The 20,895-nt window shown below is 44.6% G+C and overlaps 1 protein-coding gene across 1 annotated transcript in view; it reads right to left on the bottom strand.

The window, feature by feature from the left end:
- Positions 1–3,601: 3,601 nt before the first annotated feature.
- tor3a (torsin family 3, member A) overlaps positions 3,602–20,895 on the bottom strand; it is a 34,243-nt gene continuing 16,949 nt past the window's right edge. Inside the window, exons 5-6 of the mRNA XM_038794655.1 lie at positions 4,808–4,932; positions 3,602–4,085 (exon numbers count right to left, since the gene is read on the bottom strand). Coding sequence (XP_038650583.1) covers positions 3,838–4,085; positions 4,808–4,932 — 373 coding nt within the window. The 3' untranslated portion in view covers positions 3,602–3,837. The remainder of the gene's footprint in view (positions 4,086–4,807; positions 4,933–20,895) is intronic.

The following is a 20,895-nucleotide window of genomic DNA, read 5'->3' as shown; positions in this document are numbered from 1 at the left end:
AATTGTCATGAGTGACAATGGTCCATGTTTTAGTAGTCATGAATGGACAGAGTTTGCTTGTAATTACAAATTAAAACGTATCACTTCTCGTTCTATGTATCCTCAATCTAACGGAAAGGCTGAAAAAGATGTTCACATTGTGAAGCATCTGCGCAGGAAAACTTTGGATAGCCGAGATGATACGGTAGCACAGTGGTTAGCATGATTGCTTCACAGCGCCATAGTCCCAGGATCGATTCCCGGCTTGGGTCGCTGTCTGTGCGGAGTCTGCACGTTCTCCCCGTGTCTGCATGGGATTCCTCCGGGTGCTCCGGTTTCCTCCCACAGTCCAAAGATGTACAGGTTAGGTGGATTGGCCATATTAAATTGCCTTTAGTGTCCAAAAAGGTTAGGTGGGGTTACTGGGTTATGGGGATAGAGTGGAGGTGTGGGTGCTCTTTCCAAGGGCCGGTGCAGACTCGATGGGCCGAATGGGCCTCTTCCTGCACTGTAAATTCTATGTTCTATATTATCTCACGCTACTGAGTTATTGAGCAGCACCATTAATCAATGGGCTTTCACCAGCTCAGTTTCTGAAACGGAAACTTGGGGACAAGCTTACCTGTATTCTGAAGGAACCAGTTAATCGAAGACAAGAGAGGAAACGAGGCAGAAGAGGTATTATGACAAATCTACAAGAAGGCTCCAGCCATTGCAAAAAGATGACACAGTCAGGCTGGAAGATCCTGATGGGAACAGATGGGTGAAGTATGCTGAGATACTGCAACAGGCAAGTCCTCATTCGTGTCTAATCATCACTGATGATGGAACAGTCTTACGGAGAAACAGGAGAGCTTTGCTGAAGGTTCAGCAACTTTTTGTTATGGAATCACGAGGACATTGTAAGCAATCCAAAGACAGTTGAAAGAGAAACATCTCGGCATACAGAGCCAGAACAAAGTAACAATGTACAAATTCAAGAAGAACAAGAAACATCTGTAACAACAAATGAAAATGAAACACAGTCACAGTTCAAACAATTCTCAAAAGGTCAATAAGACGAAGACGAAAACCTAAGAGACTGAATTTGTGATGTACTGTAAATAGTTGAATGTTCTAAAGAATTACACATAACCTATTGCGTTGTAAAACAAAGTTATGTATGTAAATAGTTACATTTCCAAAGGAAAGGGGATGTGATGATATGCATAAGAAATCATGTATATAGTGAGGTAAGTGACCTCCAACCAGCAGGTGGCAGTGTAAATCTACCACATGACTCTGTACCCCAGAGTCTGGAGATAGTCACGTTAGCAGATAGTCATACTTGCAGTGGCTCTCGGATAATTTATCATAATTAGTAGTTTGTAATATATTTCTCATTAGTAATCCGAACCATGCTTTTATTTTATAATAAAACACTAACTAGTCAAGAACTCAACGTTCTATTGTGCATCATTCCGACTGGCCAAGCACCAGAATGTAATAGTAAGGTTTCGATTGACGATGGTTGGTGATGGAGAAGACATCGTTGGAGGAGTTAAATAGAAAGTGAGAAGGTGAGCTGGATTTGGTCTAAGAGGGGAGTATGGAGTGAGGCTCTTCACAGATTGAGCTTCACATCCTCATGTGCAATGTTGAGCCTGATCCAGTTCAAGATGGTTCACAGGGTGCGCCTGGCGAGGGCACGTATAAGTGGGTGGAGGATAGGTGTGAGCAGTGCTCTAGGAGGCCGGCAAATCTCATATTTTGGTCTTGCCCCAAGCTTATTAGTTTTCTGATATAATGTCAGGGATTTTAGGTGTTTAGTTGGAGCCGTGCCAGTTGGTGCCCATTTTTGGAGTATTGGACTCGTCTATGCTGCAGACGGGGTCGAGGGCAGATGTCCTCTCCTTCACATTGCTACTAGTCTGGAAACAAAATCTGCTTGGGTGGTGGTCTCTGGTGCTGCCTAAGGCATCCGCTTGGCTGGGGAACCTGATGGAATTTTTGCACCTGGAGAAGGCCAAGTATACCATGAGCATGTCAATGGAAGGGTTTTACTCTAGGTGGCAGCCCTTCACCTGCTTTTTCAGGGACCTGGCTACCGTCCCTTGTTGGGGTGGGTGGGTGGGGTTGTCTTTTTGTTTTGATCAAGGTTTTGTTTTCTTAATGGGGGGAGGAAGGGAGAGGGGGTTTGGGCAATTGGGTGGGTGCACTTCGGGTATAATACAGTTTTGGGATTTGCTACATTGTAGTTTTTGTTATAATGGAAATCTTGTTTGAATAAAGTATTTGTTTGAAAATACTGCAGAGGCTGACCAAGAAAGAATGAACCTGGTTACAGTCATGGAGGATATCAGTAATTTTAAGATGCAGAATATGTAACATGTATTTATCTTAAAATTCATATATTTTTGTATGATTTTAATTTTAGAAATTTCTATATGTACCATCCAACAAAGCCTTTTTATAAATAAATTTAGAGTGCCCAATTATTCTTTTTTCCAATTAAGGGGCAATTTAGCATGGCCAATCCACCTACCCTGCAAATCTTTGGGTTGTGGGGATGAAACCCACGCAAACACGGGGAGAATGTGCAAACTCCACACAGACAGTGACCCAGGGCCGGGATTCGAACTCAGCGCTGCAGGCCCAGTGCTAACAATTGCGCCACGTGCCGTCCCGTTCCCCCATACAACAAAGCTAAACATGTTACAATGCAAAAGCATTTCTAATTTTTTGAATGCGGACACATGCCTGGAACACCAACAATATAGTGCAGCACGGTAGCATTGTGGATAGCACAATCGCTTCACAGCTCCAGGGTCCCAGGTTCGATTCCGCCTTGGGTCACTGTCTGTGCGGAGTCTGCACATCCTCCCCGTGTGTGCGTGGGTTTCCTCCGGGTGCTCCGGTTTCCTCCCACAGTCCAAAGATGTGCAGGTTAGGTGGATTGGCCATGATAAATTACCCTTCGTGTCCAAAATTGCCGTTAGTGTTGGGTGGGGTTACTGAGTTATGTGGATAGGGTGGAGGTGTTGACCTTGGGTAGGGGGTAGGGTGCTCTTTCCAAGAGCCGGTGCAGACCCGATGGGCCAAATGGCCTCCTTCTGCACTGTAAATTCTATATTATAATATCCCAGGAATATTGCAGAACTTGCGTGACAAAATATTTTCCACTCCAGCACAACTAAAAGATATAGTTGCAAACTATTAGGGTTTCCCTCCCCCCCCCCCCCCGTTTCACTGCAACATCTTCCCAATGCTGCTTCCATTCACTGCCAGGTCACATATTTGTGGCCACTCTTAATTCTTATTTCAGGATTCCAGTGGGTCTGGTAGATAACTCTAGAAAAGGAGAGTTATGCTAGGATCATTTTGAAGTTCACCTTCATTTGGAGGATCTGAGTGATCTGGGTCTGGCTGATGGGAAAGCATGTGGACTCATGCTTAGAAGCTTCTAAATCAAGGAAAAGTTCCATTAACAATAAAGGTGTGAATGGAATTCTGCTTCACCTGGATTTTACTCACTAAACAAATCCAGGCTTGCACACTAGTCAATCCACAGCATAAACATAACCGATTAACACTGAAAAAATTGGAAAGAACAGAATGTAACATTAATACACGTATACAATGGTCAAGACTGTCAGAATGTTTTACTTGAGACTTGGGTAACCAGATTACATTTCTCCTTGTCCTTGAATTAAGTGAAAGGGCATCTTTATTTCTGTTCATTAAGCCAGGTTTCTATTCTGGCCCTCGAGAGGAATAAGGCCATGGTTCTTCTGCTGAGTGCCAGGCATATTATTTTTGGGGCGTCATGCTATTCTTTCACCCTATTCTTGTGGGTTGTTTCTTGAACTCCTTCAAGCTTCAGGGCAGAAAAAAGTTAACCCGTTGTGAGACTGATTTGCAGCCCTTTGCGGCGAAGAGCTTTTCCTCCTTTGGCACGTACAGCAATCCCTTAGCTACTTCATCCAGGATGTCTAAATCATACTTAATTCCTCTGGAGCGGAGAGCATCACGTACACACAACTTAACATGTTTGTACTCCAGAGGTAAGAAAGGGATGTAGAAGTCAATGAGGTTCTCAGTCACAAGGCCACTACGGGAAAATCCCCCTAGAAACAGTATACAGGAAAGGTTATGAATACTTGCTTTTTTACAATTGTTTCTTACTTTAGTACCTTTTTAAACCTTCAATAGAACTGGTGGTGTCCCAGAATCACTCCACTGTTTTGGGTGGTGGATTGGAGTGGTGTCAGAACACTGGACACATACATCAGGGGCTGGTTTAGCTCACTCAGCTAAATCGCTGGCTTTTAAAGCAGGCCAGCAGCACGGTTCGATTCCCTTACCAGCCTCCCCGGACAGGCGCCGTAATGTGGCTTTTCACAGTAACTTCATTGAAGTTTACTCGTGACAATAAGCAATTTTCATTTCATTTCATTTCAAAAGTAACATTCAAGACTTTACAGTTCTGATTCAGACCTTCCATACAGACCAGAAAAGTTGATGTTGTTACAGTATATGGTCTTGACAAGAAATAAGTGACGGTGCTATTGTTGTTTGCCATTTGGTAATGTTATTAAATTGACTCTAGATTCAGGAAGTAAACCATTTTGATTTTCAGTTCACTGCTCAACTTACACTCACATCCCTCCCTTAAAGAGCTTCCTTGCCTAGTTATTTATTCTCATTCCAATTGTCCGATTCCCTTATCATCCTCCAATATCGTTCCATTGTCCTCCTAGCTCCAGTAATGCCACCATATCTAGTTCTCCAGAATTTCTCGACTTGCTCTTCCATCCTATGCTCTCTCATTTACTGCTATAGAGTTTACCTCTTGAGTTTGCAACTTCTCTTTGAATCTGGTGTTCCAAATCATCCATAGTGATGTCCTCTCTATTTTGTCCGGCCCGCCAAAATTCCAGTGTCACACTGTTTATGGAATTTCCTCCTACGTTACTAGAAAGCAGAGAATGTTTGAACATTATTTGTATGTGATAACATTGGAGAGAACAAAGCTGGTGGAAGGATTTTACATTGTTTGTACATGAAATTAGTATAGGGATACCAGTTAGGTAGCTCAGTTATTAAATCTAACTGTAAATATCACAGTTAATGTTTCTCAACACAAAGATTTTATAGCTGGCTTTAAACCAAATACAGAGTACCTGAGGCAAAATACTGCAAAGAATAGTAGTAAGCCTGAGGATTGTGAGAGTTTTCAAAACTAGCCAAGGGTAACCAAAAAGTTGATGATAAGAGGAGAAAATAGAATGAGAAAATTTACCAGGAATATAAAAGCAGATTTTGAGTTTTACAACTGTTTGAAAAGGAGGAGAATAGTTAACGTGAGCATTGGTCACTTAGAGATAGTAATAATTATGGGGAATGAGGAAATGGCAGTGAATTTGAACACCTTGTTCCCTTGGCCGCAGAAAAATACTTTTCACTGTACTTCGGTACGTGACAATAAATCAATCAGTCAATCAATCATAGTAGAATACACAAATTACATAACAGAAAAATAATGTAAGTAATCAAGGAGCTAATGAGAAAAACTTGGGGCGGCATGTGGCACAGTGGGTAGCACTGGGACTGCGGCGCTGAGGACCCGGGTTCGAATCCTGGCCCTGGGTCACTGTCCGTGTGGAGTTTGCATATTCTCCCCATGTCTGCGTGGGTTTCACCCCCACAACACAAAGATATGCAGGTTAGGTGGATTGGCCCCGCTAAATTGCCCCTTAATTGGAAGAAGAAAATAATTGGGTACTCTAAATTTCTTAAAAAAGAGAGAATGAAAAACTTAAATAATTAATATCAGCAGAGAAAACATGAGAAAACTAATGGACTAAAACCCACTAAATTATCAGAAGCTCATAGAATCATAGAATCATAGAATCATAGAATTTACAGTGCAGAAGGAGGCCATTCGGCCCATCGAGTCTGCACCAGCCCTTGGAAAGAGAAAGCTGATGGACTGCATCCAAGGACTCACAAAGAGATAGGTATAGAGATAGTGGATGTAGCTGTAAAGATAGTGGACGTACTGTTGCAATTGTCCAAAATTCCCTCGATTCTAGAATGGTCCCAGCAGATTGGAAGTTAGCAAATATAACACCACAATGCCAGACAAGAGGGAGAGAAAAAACAGGCAACTACAGACCCGATAGCCTGACATCAACCATCAGGAAAATGCTAGAAACTATGAAGTAATTCTGAACAAAGGACTGAGAAAATCATAGTATGACAGTCAACATGGTTTTACGAAAAGGAAATTGTGTTTGACAAATTTACTCGGTTTTTTGAGGATGTAACTGGTGGTGTAGATAAAAGGGAGCCATTAGGTTTGATTTCCAAAATACATTTAATAAGGTGCCACATGAAAGGTTAACATGCAAGATAAGGGCACATTGAGTTGAGGGTAATATATTAGCATTAATAAAGGATTGGTTAATGGATAGGATCAAATAATGGGTACAAACAATGCATTTGCAAGTTGGCTGACGGTAACTAATGGGATGTCGCAAAGATCACTGCTGGTGCCTTAGCAATTCATAATCTTTATTAATGATTATGAAGAGACCAAGAGTAATGCATTCAGATTTGTTGTTGATACTGAGCTAGATAGCAATGTAAACATCCAGGAATACACACATGCGCTGCAGATATATAGGTTAAGTGAGTTGAAACACTTTCAGCTGGGGTTTAATATGGGGAAGTGTGAAGTCATTTACTTCTGTAGTAAAGATAGAAAAGCAGAATATGTTTAAAAGATGTGAAATTTATAAATGTTGTGTTCAGAAGCTGTAAGATACGAAGTTTACGTGCAGGTACAACAGGAAATTATGAAGACAAAATGCATTTGGCCTTTATTGCAAGGGGATCAGTGTACAAGAATAAGGAAGCTTTGCTGTTATTTCATGAGGCTTTGGTGAGATCGCACCTTGAGTGCTGTGCAAAGGGTTGATCTTCATACCTAAGGAAGCATTTACTCACATTCGAGATGATACAGCAAAAATTCACCAGATTGGTATCTGGGGCGAGGAGGTTGCCCTGTGATGATTGGCTGAATACATTGGGCATTTACTAGCATTTAGAAAAATGAGAGGTGATGGGCTGGATTCTCTATTTGGGAAACTATTGCACCAGTTTTACAATCTCGTAAAGCGAGATGCAATTCCGTATTCCTTGCCATGAAATATATGCATGGTGTGGAATAAGAGCGATTCCCAGGCAATCCCATTATCAAGCCTCTATCTTGAGAAGGTGGCCGATAGCGAGGAGGTCCCGTGGCTGCTTCCCCCACCCGGCTGCACCGCAAATCAGCCCTGAACCTCCCACCCTCTGATAGCCTGGGCCCCTCTCCCACCCCCAGAGAGAGGCAAGTGCAATGAAATCACACACTTGAGTGATTGCAATACACTTACATATATTTCATGTAGTCAATGTTTACCAACGCTGGGGTTTCACCACTTTAGGCACCTGAACCGTGAAGGGTGATGAATGAATCAAAGCTGCAGATGGCTTGTAGAAGTTGTCAATCACAGACCACTACTAGAAAGCTATGAATGGCCTGCAGTAAATAGACCTGTGGAAACCAGATGCAGGCCACAGCTGCTCTCCTTCAAGGAATGAACACATGGAGCTGCAAGATAAGTGTTACTGTTGTAGCACCTCGCACTGCCCATAGGGCAGAGCCCTTGGGCGGCACGGTAGCATAGTGGTTAGCACTATTGCTTCACAGCTCCAGGGTCCCAGGTACAATTCCCGGCTTGGGTCACTGTCTGTGCGGAGACTGCACGTTCTCCCCGTGTGTGCGTGAGTTTCCTCCGGGTGCTCCAGTTTCCTCCCACAGTCCAAAGATGTGCAGGTGAGGTGGATTGGCCATGCTAAATTGCCCTTAGTGTCCAAAATTGCCCTTCGTGTTGGGTGTGGTTACTGGGTTATGAGGTTATGGAGATAGGGTGGAGGTGTGGGCTTGGGTAGGGTGCTCTTTCCAAGAGCCGGTTCAGACTTGATGGGCCAAATGGCCTCCTTCTGCACTGTAACGTCTATGATTCTATGATATCTGGACTGCTCTCTAGCTTCCAGACAGGGGTCTATTTCCTGGGGGGGTGATATGTGTGGGGCATCTCTTTAGGCAGGGGGGGGGCCCTTGTTTGGGGTCCCCTTATTACAGGAGTCCCCTGTGCGGGTTCCCCCAATCACAAATATTTCTGTGGGGGGTGGGTGATGTCTGGTAGAGGAGGCGTGGGAAGACAGTGCATTGTTTGGGGGGCTCTTGGATGGTCTCTCCCAGCATAGCCCTAGTGTGGAGGACCTCTGAGTGGGCCAATGGTTGCCTGATATCTTTGAAATGTGCAAGAATAAGTTTGGTAGGGTTGACAGTGAGGTGTTGTTTACCTTGGCTGGGGAATCTAGAACACAACAGCACAGTCTCAGAATAAGGAGTTGATTATTTACGACTGAGAAATTTTCTCATTAAGAGGATGGTGAATTTTCTATATCAGAGGGCTGTGGATGCTCCATTCTTGAGTAGATTCAAATCTGAGGTAGACAAATCTTTGATCTGCAGGGTACTCAATGGATATGAGATTGGGTGAGAAAGTGGAATTGGGACCAAAGATCTGTCATAATCATTGACTGGTGGGACATGCTCAATGGTATAATCTTATTTAATTCCAAATTAATTTGAGTTCAAGGATCATCACATTCTTCAAGAAAGGAGGCCATTTGAACATTCATCTGAGCCCTAATTTAGATCCTTGTCTTTTAATCATTCCATAATGTCAATTATTATTCATAAGCAATTAAATTTCACTTTTGACTAATTGTTAATGATGGTCCTTGGCGCTAATGTCCAAAAACACACGTTAAAGGATTACTGATTGAGAATTAACTTTCCTAATAATTTGTAGTCAATCTGGATTGTACTCATGACAGTCAGTTTGTCTATGTGACCTCAGATTGAGGCTATGCAATGTAATAAAGACACTGCGCTCAGAGTCCAGCTTGGATCAACAAGATAAAAACTTCAAAAGTCTCCACCTGTGTATGACTATTGCATTGTTGGAACTCTATACAGACTTACATTTCAATGCAAAACCATCATTTCAGGTCATGAATTCAAAAGGTTTATGTCAATGTTTGGATTTTATACTGAGGTCCAATACTTGGGCAATAACTGGGTTTGAGTTTGCCAGGAGCTGTATTTGTCCAAAGGTAGGGAAATTTATTTTCAGCTGATGAGACGAAAAATTCAATCATCTGGCCAGCTGCCCTTGGGACACCAATACAATTAATTGCGCAATTCTGAGATTTGAAAGTTCGAGACGGTAATTTTCCCCCCATCTGCCATCATTAAATGGCACAATAATGGAGTGCAGCATGCAAGAAATAATTGTGAGGAAAATAAATGTCTTGTATCATTGTCCCTTGTGGTTGCTGGATAAACTAAGACTTGGAGAAATTGTCATGAGTAAATGCGGACAGCTGATTCTCCCATGCAGGCCCCAGAACCCTGCTTCCAGCAGACTGCAGAACGAGAGCTGAATTTTGACTCCATGTCATCGGGAACTCTTTGAGAGTTCTTATGGCACATGGTTACCAACCTTGTTGGAGGACATTTCTGGAGGGTTGATGACATGATGGTCTGATCATTTCCCCTGAATTCCCAACCCACAGACTCCAAGGCTCTCTCTGCCTCTGCCAAGCCCCAGTTTCCCTCGTTAATGCTTTCAAAGTAGTTTCCAAACTACTGACAGCATCAAAACAGCCCTGGTCAAAGAAATCAATGAATTCCAATGAGACTATGATTATGGTACACTACTTTCCTCCGTATCCCTGGACAATAGATAAGGCCGAAGACGCTGTCCTCTGTTTTGTATGCTCTGTGGGGCACTGATCTCCAATAATTCCATACAGCTGTTGCAGAGGGTTGAGTCCATCACCTTCAAAAGCTTCTTCCATATTCTCTCAATAACCCCTGGTGGATTCTAAGGCTTCCTTCTCCTCATTCTCATTTATATAGAACAAAGAACATTACAGCACAGATTCCTTATTTAGACTTTCTGCTTATTGCCCAAACAATCTGTATCCCTCCATTCCCCGCCCATTCATGTGTCTATCAAGATGCATCTTAAACTTTGCTATTGTGCCTGCCTCCACCACCTCCACTGGCTATGTGTCCCAGCCACCCACCACCCTCCGCGGAAAAACTTCCCCTGCACATCTCCCCTAAACTTTCCCCTTCTTACCTTGAACCTGTGCCCCCTTGGAATTAATAATAATAATAATCGTTTATTGTCACAAGTAGGCTTCAATGAAGTTACTGTGAAAAGCCCCTAGTCTTGAGTCTTCCATCCTGGGAAAAAGTTTCTGACTATTCACTCTGTCTATACCTCTCATAATTTTGTAGACCTCCATCAGGTCTTCCCTCAGCCTCCGTCTTTCCAACGAAAACAATCCACGTTTATTCAACCTCTCCTCATAGCTAACACCAGGCAACATCCTGGTAAACCTTCTTGCACTCTCTCCAAAGCATCCACATCCTTCTGGTAGTGTGGCGACCAAAACTGCATGCAATATTCCAAATGTGGCTTAACTAAAGTTTCATACAACTGTAACATGACCTGCTAACGCTTGTACTCAATACTCCGGCCGATGAAGGCAAGCATGTCATATGCCAACTCTCCAATCTATCTATATTCTGCTGTATTCTCTGTCAGTCCCCTCCACTATCTGCACCTCCACTGATCTTAGTGTCTCTGCAAACTTGTTAATCAGGTAATCTACATTTTCCCCCATTACATTTATTTACTTATAATATATATTACAAACTACAGTGGTCCAGGCACTGATTCCTGTCGAACTCTTGTTACAGATCTCCATTCTAGAAAAACTCCCTTCCACTGCTACTCTTCTGACTTTTTGCCACACCAGTTCTTTATCCATCTAGCCAGCACACCCCAAATCTGATGCAACTTTATCTTTTGTACCAGTCTGCCATGAGAGACCTTTTCAAACACTTTGCTAAAGTCCATGTAAACCACATCCACAGCCTGTCCCTCATCAATTAATTTTGTCATGTCCTCTCAAAACTCTCAAGTTGGTAAGACTGACCTTCCCCGCACAAAACCATGTTGCCTATCACTAACAAGTCTACTCGCTTCCAAATTTTTGTGAATAAATCCTGTCCCTCCATATTTTCTCCAACTGCTTCCCCACCACTGACATCAGGCGCACAGGCCTATAATTACCTGAATTATCCCTGCTTTCCTTTTTTTTTTCAATTAAGGGACAATTTAGCATGGCCAATCCACCGAACCTGCACATCTTTGTGTTGTGGGGGTGAAACACATGCAGACACGGAGAATGTGCAAACTCCACACGAGCAGTGACCCAGAGCCAGGATTCGAACCTGGGTCCTCAGCGCCATAGTCCCAGTGCTAACCATTATGCAATGTGCCACCCTTCTGCTTTCTTTTTTTAAATAAATTTAGAGTACCCAATTTTTTTCCAATTAAGGGGCAATTGGCTTTGGGATTTTCTTTGACCCTGTTTGCCAATGACATTTCCTGGTCCCTTTTAGCCCTTCTAACTCCCAGTTTGAGTTTGTTCCTACTTTCCCTATATTCTTCAAAAGCTTTGTCTGTTTTAGTTACCTAGACCTTATGGAGGGACAGGATTTATTCACAAAAATTTGGAAGCGAGTTTGACTAGTCTCTCAATTTCCCCTGTCATCCAAGGTTCCCTCATCCTGCCATTTCAGGCCTTCATTTTCACAGAGACATGCCCGTCTTGCACTCTAATAAACTGGTCTTCAAAAGACTCCCACATATCAAATTTACCCTCAAACAGCTGCTCCCAAACCACATTCTCCAGCTCTTGCCAAATTCTGTGTAGTTGGCTTTTCCCTCAATTTAGCACCCTCACTCAAGAACCACTCTTGTCCATAATCATGAGATTCACAAACTTACGGAATTATGATCACGATCCCCAAAATGTTCCTGTACTGAGACTTTGGCCGGGTTCATTCCCTAATACCAGGTCCAGTAAGATCCCCTCCATGGGTGGACTATCAACATATTGTTTCAAAACACCTTCCTTGACACACCTTCTCATCTGCTAAAAACCTCACATCCAGCCTCCCACCCCAGTCCACTCGCAATTCACCCAGTGTGGGGCGTGGTCTGAAACCAGAATCGGCAAGTACCCAGAGTTGACTACCCTCAACAGACTCAAATACAGCTTCTTCCCTGCTGTTGCCAAACTCCTAAACAACCCTCTTATGGACTGGCCTGATTTACCTGCTTTACTATGGAGTTACATTGTGTACCTTGAGTTGCCCTATTATGTATTTTCTTTTCTTTTCATATACTTCATGATCTGTTCATGCTCGCAGAAAAATACTTTTCTCTGTACCTTGGTACACCTGACAAGAAACAAATCCAAATAATTTGCCACATTAATCCAGGCTCTAAATGGTCTTACCCATTATACTACTTGCATTGAAGCAACCGCATTCCAGACCTCCAGACCCACTGAGTTCAGCGATCTTCCCTGCCTGCTCTCCCTCTGACTATTTTTGTCTTAGTCTCAAACTCTTCCCCAGACTCTACACTTACTGGCCTGCGGCTCCGGTTTCCACCTCCCTGCTATACTAGTTTAAACTCTCTCTTCAGTAGTAAATGGGGTGAATTTCCACCAGGATTCATCTGACTGCCCACTGAAACTTTAGCAGAACAGAGGAGACATCCCAGGAAAAGAGAGAAAAATATTTTTTACTGTTTTTTTCTGCAGTTTGGCCCTTGGCTGTAAGAATCTCCAAAGAAATCCATCCTACAGTGTGCTAACATTGTGTATGCTGCCATCTGAGTGCTATGACATAGTGCGATGTGGTGCACTTGGACAGCACAAACATAGCAAGGGAATGTTGGGACCATCTGAAACATCAAGGATCAGAGGGACCTTGGTGTGCATGTACATGGTCTCAAGTTGAGGGGCAGGTTGATACAATGGTTAAGAAGGCAAATGGTGTACTTGCCTTTATTAGCCGAAGCATAGATTTTAAGAGCAGGGAGGTTATGCAGGAACGGGATAAAACGTTGGTTAGGCCACAACTGGAGTATTGTGTGCAGTTCTGGAATCCACATTGTATGAAGGATGTGATAGCACTGGAAATGGTACAGAGGAGATTTACCAGGATGTTGGCTGGCTGAAGAGTTTTAGATATGAAGAGAGATCGGATAGACTGGGGTTGCTTTCCTTGGAGCAATGGAGCATGAGGGGGTGGGGGGCATGATTGAGATGTATAAAATTATGAGGAGCAGAGATAGAATAGATTGGTAGTAACCTTTCTCCGAGGTGAAGAGATCAATGACCTGAGGGCATAGATTTAAGGTAAGGGGCAGGAGGTTTAGAGGAGATGTGAGGGGGAACCTTTTTTACCCAGAGGGTGGTGGGAGTCTGGATCTTGCTGCCTGAAAGGGTGGCGGAGGCAGAGACCCATAACATTTAAGAAGTATTTAGATAGGGTGATGCAGTAGTTAGCATTGCTGCCTCACCAGCACTGAGGATTCGGGCTCGATCCAGGACCCGGGTAACTGTCCATGTGGAGTTTGCACATTCTCCCCGTGTCTGCGTGGGTCTCACCCCCACAACCCAAAGATATGCAGGGTAGGTAAATTGGCCACGTTAAATTGCCCCTTAATTGGAAAAATTCTTTTGAAAAGTATTTAGATGTGCACTTGCGATGCCAAGGCATACAAGGTTATGGGCCAGGTGCTAGAAAATGGGATTAAAATACCTTGGATGTTTTGACTGGCGCAAACGTGATGGACTGAAGGGTCTTTTCTGTGCTGTTGACCTCTACGACATCCAATATTATCTCTCCACCACAACTCTTATCTCCATGATGGTCATTGTACTATTTAATTACTCTGCAACACTGTCAGCGATAGACCAAGTCAAACCCATGCACATGTTAACTGCTTACATGTTATCCTATATCCTCATCTCCCGTGCTCTCATTGGCTTCCTTGTGTCCAGTGAAATCTTTCTATAATGCTGGCCCTTTTTACTTCCATTAACTTTTCATTCTTCACCAATATTATGTACTGGCAGGACGCCTCCACTTGTTTAACTCAACTGTACTTTGTGTTGCCATCCAGCATAACGTGCTGGAATGTGGCGACGAGAGGCTTTTCACAGTAATTTCATTTGAAGCCTACTTGTGACAATAAGCGATTTTCATTTCATTTCAACACACCCTCTGGACCCTTTACTGATTGTGACCAAGCAATCATCCACCATGTCTCTGAACTCTTCTTGAACCGAGCTGCTTTGTTACCAGCCTCAGAAGCTTCTCAAAATCTACCCTTTTTACTATGTTTTCAGACACCTCCACTAATTCTCTCACTTTCAATCTCGTGCTCATTTTATTCCTTCGATTCTCCCTCCTCTCCACTGCCCCAAGCTCCCAAAATTGTCACACCAGTAAAATGTTTGTGAGATGTTTTGTTACAAGAAAGGTGGCAAGTTTTATTTGTGAATGCAAACCAGCTGGTGGCATCATTGTTCAGCGTGCTTCTGCCTTCAGTTCAATTCTATACATGCGCACTTTCCAGTGGAAATCATTGGACAGCAGTTAGGAGCGAGTAACCCTGTCTATATTTTTGTGAGGCAATTATAGCATCTCTTCATATTGCACCAAGTGAGGAGTATTTTTTTTTCTTGCACATGAATAGGTTGGGAAGAGTAGGTGAGAAGGAAGATAAATTGATGAGAAACGGCAGAAGGTCTTTTTTTTTAAAAAGCGATAAAGAAGAGTGTGGAATTTCCCCAGGCTGAAAAATCCTATTGCACTGAGAGCTCACGAAAGGGAATGTGGTGTTAAGGCAGGTTATCTAGAGTTGCATGCAATCAGCTGCAATAACATTGATCTGGATAGTTCCACATCTACAATTTTTTAAATGGGGTTGTGACATTGCAACTACAGTATTTGATCTTTGCGCAACATTTAGCAATAGTAAATTTGATTTGAGCTGGCAATTTTCAGAAGTAGGGCTATGAGCTGTACAGAGACAGTGGTGTTGGACCTTTGTACTATTTTTGGGTTCATTTGGTTTGATTTTATTTACTGTAATCACTATGAAATAGCGAATTGGCTGAAGTCACTGAATAACACTGCAACTCCTAGACAAAGCTTCCCTTCCCCCATGTCTAACAGACTATTGCAATCATCCATTTATGGCACATCCATCCACCAGCCAAGTGGCTGAATGCCAGAGCGAACCTCCATCTACCTTGGAGCTATCCCATTAAACACTTTCCATAATTATGTATGTAATTGCACAATATAGGTTGAACAAAAACACTTTTCTCTTCCAAAACCTCAAATGTAAGGAAAGTTGACAGTCAAAATATGCAAACTTGTCCAGTAAAGCACAGCTATTAACTGACTTTGTGGTCCTGCAGAATTAATATTGTTCCTCTGAGTGGAATTTTGAGGTCATCTTCATGTGGATACATTAACAACTATCCATTCCTGACTTCCGGTTGTGACCATGGGACTTCCGGTTGTGGAGTGAATGGTCACGTACATGGCTGCTCCTGCTTAAAGTCACAGAAAACAGCTCTTTTTACCCAAAACTGGGTGGAATTTTGATGAAAAGGCGTAGATGTATGTTAGAGTAGTAGTTTCCCCTGGGAGTGGTATGTCTTCTGATTACCAGACCCGGCAGAAAACAGAGAGATTTGGCTGAAACATTGGAACAGTCTTGTGCTGCAGCACAGCCTGTTCCAACGTGCAGGCGGGGGAAGGGCCGATGCAAGCTAGAAAGTCCCAGATACAGGAACTGATGGCTTTTATCAAGGAGGAATTCCATAAACAGAGGAAAGAGATGTGTGAGGATAATGCAAAGGCCATCAAAGAAGCTGTGGTACCCCTGAAGGGTTCCTTGGAACAGGTGGAGAGGTGTTTGGAGTGCAGGGAGATTCGGGAGATCGAAGGAGTGATCTCGGACCACAGTGATCATGTGGTGGCTCTGGAGGTGGAGGTAGGGCTCCGAGGGGACCTGTGTAAAATGTTGAGGGCAAAGGTGGAGGAGCAGGAGAATACCTCGAGAAGGTAGAACCTGCAGATAGTGGGCTTGCCTGAAGGAGTGAAAGGTGAGTGCCATGAGGTACACCTCGAAGATGCTGGCGGGGCTGGTGGCAGAAGGGGTGCTAGATAAGGTGCCTAAAGTGGACCAAGTAGCCTAGAGCTGGGGAGCCACCGCGGGCGGTGATCGTGAGACTCCACAAATCTGTGGCAAAAGAGAAAATTCTAAGGTGGGCCAGGGAGAAGTGTAGCTGCGACTGGGAGGGAAATAACGTCTGGATTTATCAGGACATCGAAGTGGAGTTGGTAAAGTAACGGGCAGGTTTCAAGAACGCCAAGGTGGTGCTGTACTGACAGCAGATCAGATTTGGGTTGCTCTACCCGGTGAAATTATGGGTGACGTTCGGAGGCCGGGAGTGTTATTTCGAGAACCCAGAAGTGGCCAAAGACTTAATTAAGGAGCATAAACTGTGGGAGAACTGAGTAGACAATGCTTGGGAAACAGGGTGCTCGCACTTTGTAATGGTCAGGAGCATGTTTGAAGTGGGTGTAGGGTATGGGGGATTTTCGCCTTTTTCGGGGGGGGGGGGGTGGGGGATGGTTTGCTGTTCAATGTTGAGATTAATAATAATAATTGCTTATTGTCACAGGTAGGCTTCAATTAAGTTACTGTGAAAAGCCCCTAGTCGCCACATTTCACCCCTGTTCGGGGAGGCTGGCATGGGAATTGAACCCGCGCTAGTGCCTTGTTCTGCATTACAAGTCAGCTGTTTAACCTAAGTGCTAAACCAGCCCCTTTGTAAGGAGTTGTAGGGGTGAAAAGTTTGTGGGGATGGATGTTCCCATCCCCCCTCCTGTTTTATGGGACTGTTTGTGTTTAACATCTGTTTGTTGGCTTTTGGAGAAGGCTACCTGGCGTTCAGAAGTCCTTGTTTGGGTGGGGGAGGGCAAAGCCAGCAGGAGGCCTTCTTCTTTGAGCTGAGGAGTGGGGGCAGGGGCAGCCGCGCTAGCAGGTTATGCTGGTGAACGGATGTGAGGTGGTGGGGGAGAAGGCCTGGAGGGTGGGGGGGGGGGGGGGGGGGGGGAGACGGGGGGGAGGTTTCTACAATGTGGGAGGAGGTGAGCGATGACATGGTCAAGACGGAGAAAGGGGCCATTTGGGATGGCTAGGTATAGGGTGGAATTAAGGGGGCAGGAGTTAAGTAGGGAAGATGACGGACGGTAGAGGGGATTGGAGGCGCAAGCCTCCGGTAAGGTTGGTAACGTGGAACGTCCGGGGACTGAACGGGCCGGTTAAAAGGTCACAGGTGTTCACGCACCTCAAGATCTTGAAAGCGGAGGTTGTCTTTTTGCAGGAGACACACCTCCGTGTGAAGGACAAGGTTAGGTTAAGGAAGGGGTGGGTTGGGCAGGTTTTTCACTCAGGGTCTGATTTGAAATCGAGGAGTGTGGTGATTTTAATGAGCAAAAAAATTAGATTTGTGAATGCAATAAACAGGGGCTGTTTAGAACAGGGCTAAATCACTGGCTTTGAAAGCAGGCCAGCAGCATGGTTCGATTCCCTGGTTTTGCAACGGGGCTGGTTTAGCACACTGGGCTAAATTGCTGGCTTTTAAAGCAGACCAAGGCAGGCCAGCAGCAGGTTCAATTCCCATACCAGCCTCCCTGAACAGGTGCTGGAATGTGGCGACTAGGGGCTTTTCACAGTAACTTCATTGAAGCCTACTTGTGACAATAAGCGATTTTCATTTCATTTTCAAAGGAGGTGAGGGATCCGGTGGGAGATATGTGATTGTGAGTGGGCTATTGGAAGGGGCACCGGTAGTGTTGGTCAATGTGTATGCCCCAAATTGGGATGATGTGGGTTTATGACGGAGTTGCTGGCAGCAATCCCAGATTTGGCCACGCACCAGTTGATCATGGGAGGAGATTTTAACTGTGTTCTGGGCCGAGGGTGGATAGGTTGAGCCCCAGGTCGATGGGTAGGGTGTGAATGGTGAGGGAGCTGGGGGGGTTTATGGAGAGGATGGGTATGGTGGATCTATGGCGTTTTCCGAACCCAGGGGGGAGGGAGTATTCCTTCTTTTCACACGTCCATAAAGTGTATTCGAGGATTGACCAATTTGTAGTGAGTTGAGAGATTTTGGTTGAGATGGAGGGGGCAGAGTATGTGGGGATAGTTATCTCGGACCATTGTAGCCATCTGAGATGGCCACCTGCAAAGGACCATGGGAATTATGGCCAACCCAGGACTCGGGCAGATACAGAGCTTCTGTGTATTTGAAACGTAGGTAGCTAGACCTGATCGAAACCCCCACTCGTTTGCATTTTAATGACCCGTTCCCCAGGACAATAGAACTCCAATCAAGAAACCGGTACAGCCACAGACTGATCGGCGCCACTCCCTTTACTCAGCAAGCCCAATTGCCAACGTCAATGACCGCTTGGGACCCACCCAGCTACCAAGGCACCAGCCCCTTTATTGGCCGAAATCGAGATTGAAGCCCTGTCGAACTATTGAGTCCAAGGTTAAGGACTACCCCAAAGAGCGCGAAATCCCAGAGGAATAAAAGGGGACACAGCCATGTGTTCTGCCTCTTTTGGACCTGGCCTGTGCCAGCTAACTGTAGCAGGAACAGCCAGCCAAGTTCAAGACCAACGATCGCTACCTGACAGAGACAGAGCCACTTCTTTGAACCAGCCACGTGAAATCAAGATAAAGGCCTTATCCATTAGCACAGTGCCGGTCGCCCTGATGTTAAGTATAGGTTATTGTAGCTGATAGGTTAGTTTAACTCGTAGTAGATATTGTGTTTGCATGTCAAAGTAATCCTTGTGTGTGTAAATAAACCATCTTTTGAACTGACTAACTGGTTGTGTGGTCATTTGACCGATATAAGGGAAATGGTTCACCGAGATAAATAGAAATACCCACAGTATTGGCAACGTTGTTGGGACATAGCATCATATCATAAAGAGTAACACCATACACCGCACTGGCTGGAGGTTCGGTTCAGTACGGGACGAGAGCAGAGGCCGTGGTGGAGGTTTGACTCGGGGTTGTTGGTGGATGGCGGTTTTAGCGATAAAGTGCGGTCGGCGATTAGGGATTATGTGGAGTTGAATAAGAATGGGGACGTGTCGCCGGGCATTTTCTGAGAAGCACTGAAGGCAGTGGTCTGGTGAGAAATTATTTTGTTTACGGGTCTTGCGGATAAGGAAAGGAGTTGGGATAAATGGGTGTTTCTCTGCTTGGCAATCAGTAGCTAGTGGTGTCCCTCAGGGATCCGTGTTGGGCCCACAATTGTTCACAATTTACATAGATGATTTGGAGTTGGGGACCAAGGGCAATGTGTCCAAGTTTGCAGATGACACTAAGATGAGTGGTAAAGTGAAAAGTGCAGAGGATACTGGAAGTCTGCAGAGGGATTTGGATAGGTTAAGTGAATGGGCCAGGGTCTGGCAGATGGAATACAATGTTGACAAATGTGAGGTTATCCATTTTGGTAGGAATAACAGCAAACGGGATTATTATTTAAACGATAAAATATTAAAGCATGCCGCTGTTCAGAGAGACTTGGGTGTGCTAGTGCATGAGTCACAGAAGGTTGGTTTACAAGTGCAACAGGTGATTAAGAAGGCAAATGGAATTTTGTCCTTCATTGCTAGAGGGATGGAGTTTAAGACTAGGAAGGTTATGTTGCAATTGTATAAGGTGTTAGTGCGGCCACACCTGGAGCATTGTGTTCAGTTTTGGTCTCCTTACTTGAGAAAGGACGTACTGGCGCTGGAGGGTGTGCAGAGGAGATTCACTAGGTTAATCCCAGAGCTGAAGGGGTTGGATTATGAGGAGAGGTTGAGTAGACTGGGACTGTACTCGTTGGAATTTAGAAGGATGAGGGGGGATCTTATAGAAACATTTAAAATTATGAAAGGAATAGATAGGATAGATGCGGGCAGGTTGTTTCCATTGGCGGGTGACAGCAGAACTAGGGGACATAGCCTCAAAATAAGGGGAAGTAGATTTAGGACTGAGTTTAGGAGGAACTTCTTCACCCAAAGGGTTGTGAATCTATGGAATTCCTTGCCCAGTGAAGCAGTTGAGGCTCCTTCATTACATGTTTTTAAGGTAAAGATAGATAGTTTTTTGAAGAATAAAGGGATTAAGGGTTATGGTGTTCGGGCCGGAAAGTGGAGCTGAGTCCACAAAAGATCAGCCATGATCTAATTGAATGGCGGAGCAGGCTCGAGGGGCCAGATGGCCTACTCCTGCTCCTAGTTCTTATGTTGTTATCTAATGAGCGAGATAGTGGTGGACAGGGAATATTCGAGGGTGCCCACCGTGGAGGGATTGGCGAGGAAGAAAAAGTTGCTGGGGCAGTTTGACAGGCTGACAACAGGGAGGGCGATAGGGCAACTGCGTAGGGCAAGAGGGGTGCAATACGAGTATGGGGAGAAGGTGAGCTGCATGCTGACCCATATCACTATTGAACACAGATGTGAAAGTATTGGCTATGTTGTTGGCGGGGAGGATGGAGGATTGTGTCCCGGGGGTGGTTGCAGACGATCAGGTTTTGTGAAGGGCAGGCAGCTCGCGAGTAATATAAGACGGCTGTTGAATGTGGTGATGAATCCGTCGGGGGCTCTGGTACTGGAGGTGGTGGTGTCCATGAATGCGGAGAAGGCATTTGATCGGTTGGAGTGCCGGTTCATATTCAAAGTTTTGGCAAGATTTGGGTTTGAGCTGAGATTTGTGGCATGGGTGCGGTTGTTGTATGTGGCGCCAAGAGCGAGGGTGAGGACAAATGATATGAGTTCAC

This window comes from Scyliorhinus canicula, chromosome 4 (genome assembly GCF_902713615.1).
Source record: "Scyliorhinus canicula chromosome 4, sScyCan1.1, whole genome shotgun sequence".
Lineage (NCBI taxonomy): Eukaryota > Metazoa > Chordata > Chondrichthyes > Carcharhiniformes > Scyliorhinidae > Scyliorhinus > Scyliorhinus canicula.
Note: the sequence above shows the minus strand (reverse complement) of the source record. Positions and strands in the feature narration are given on the sequence as shown.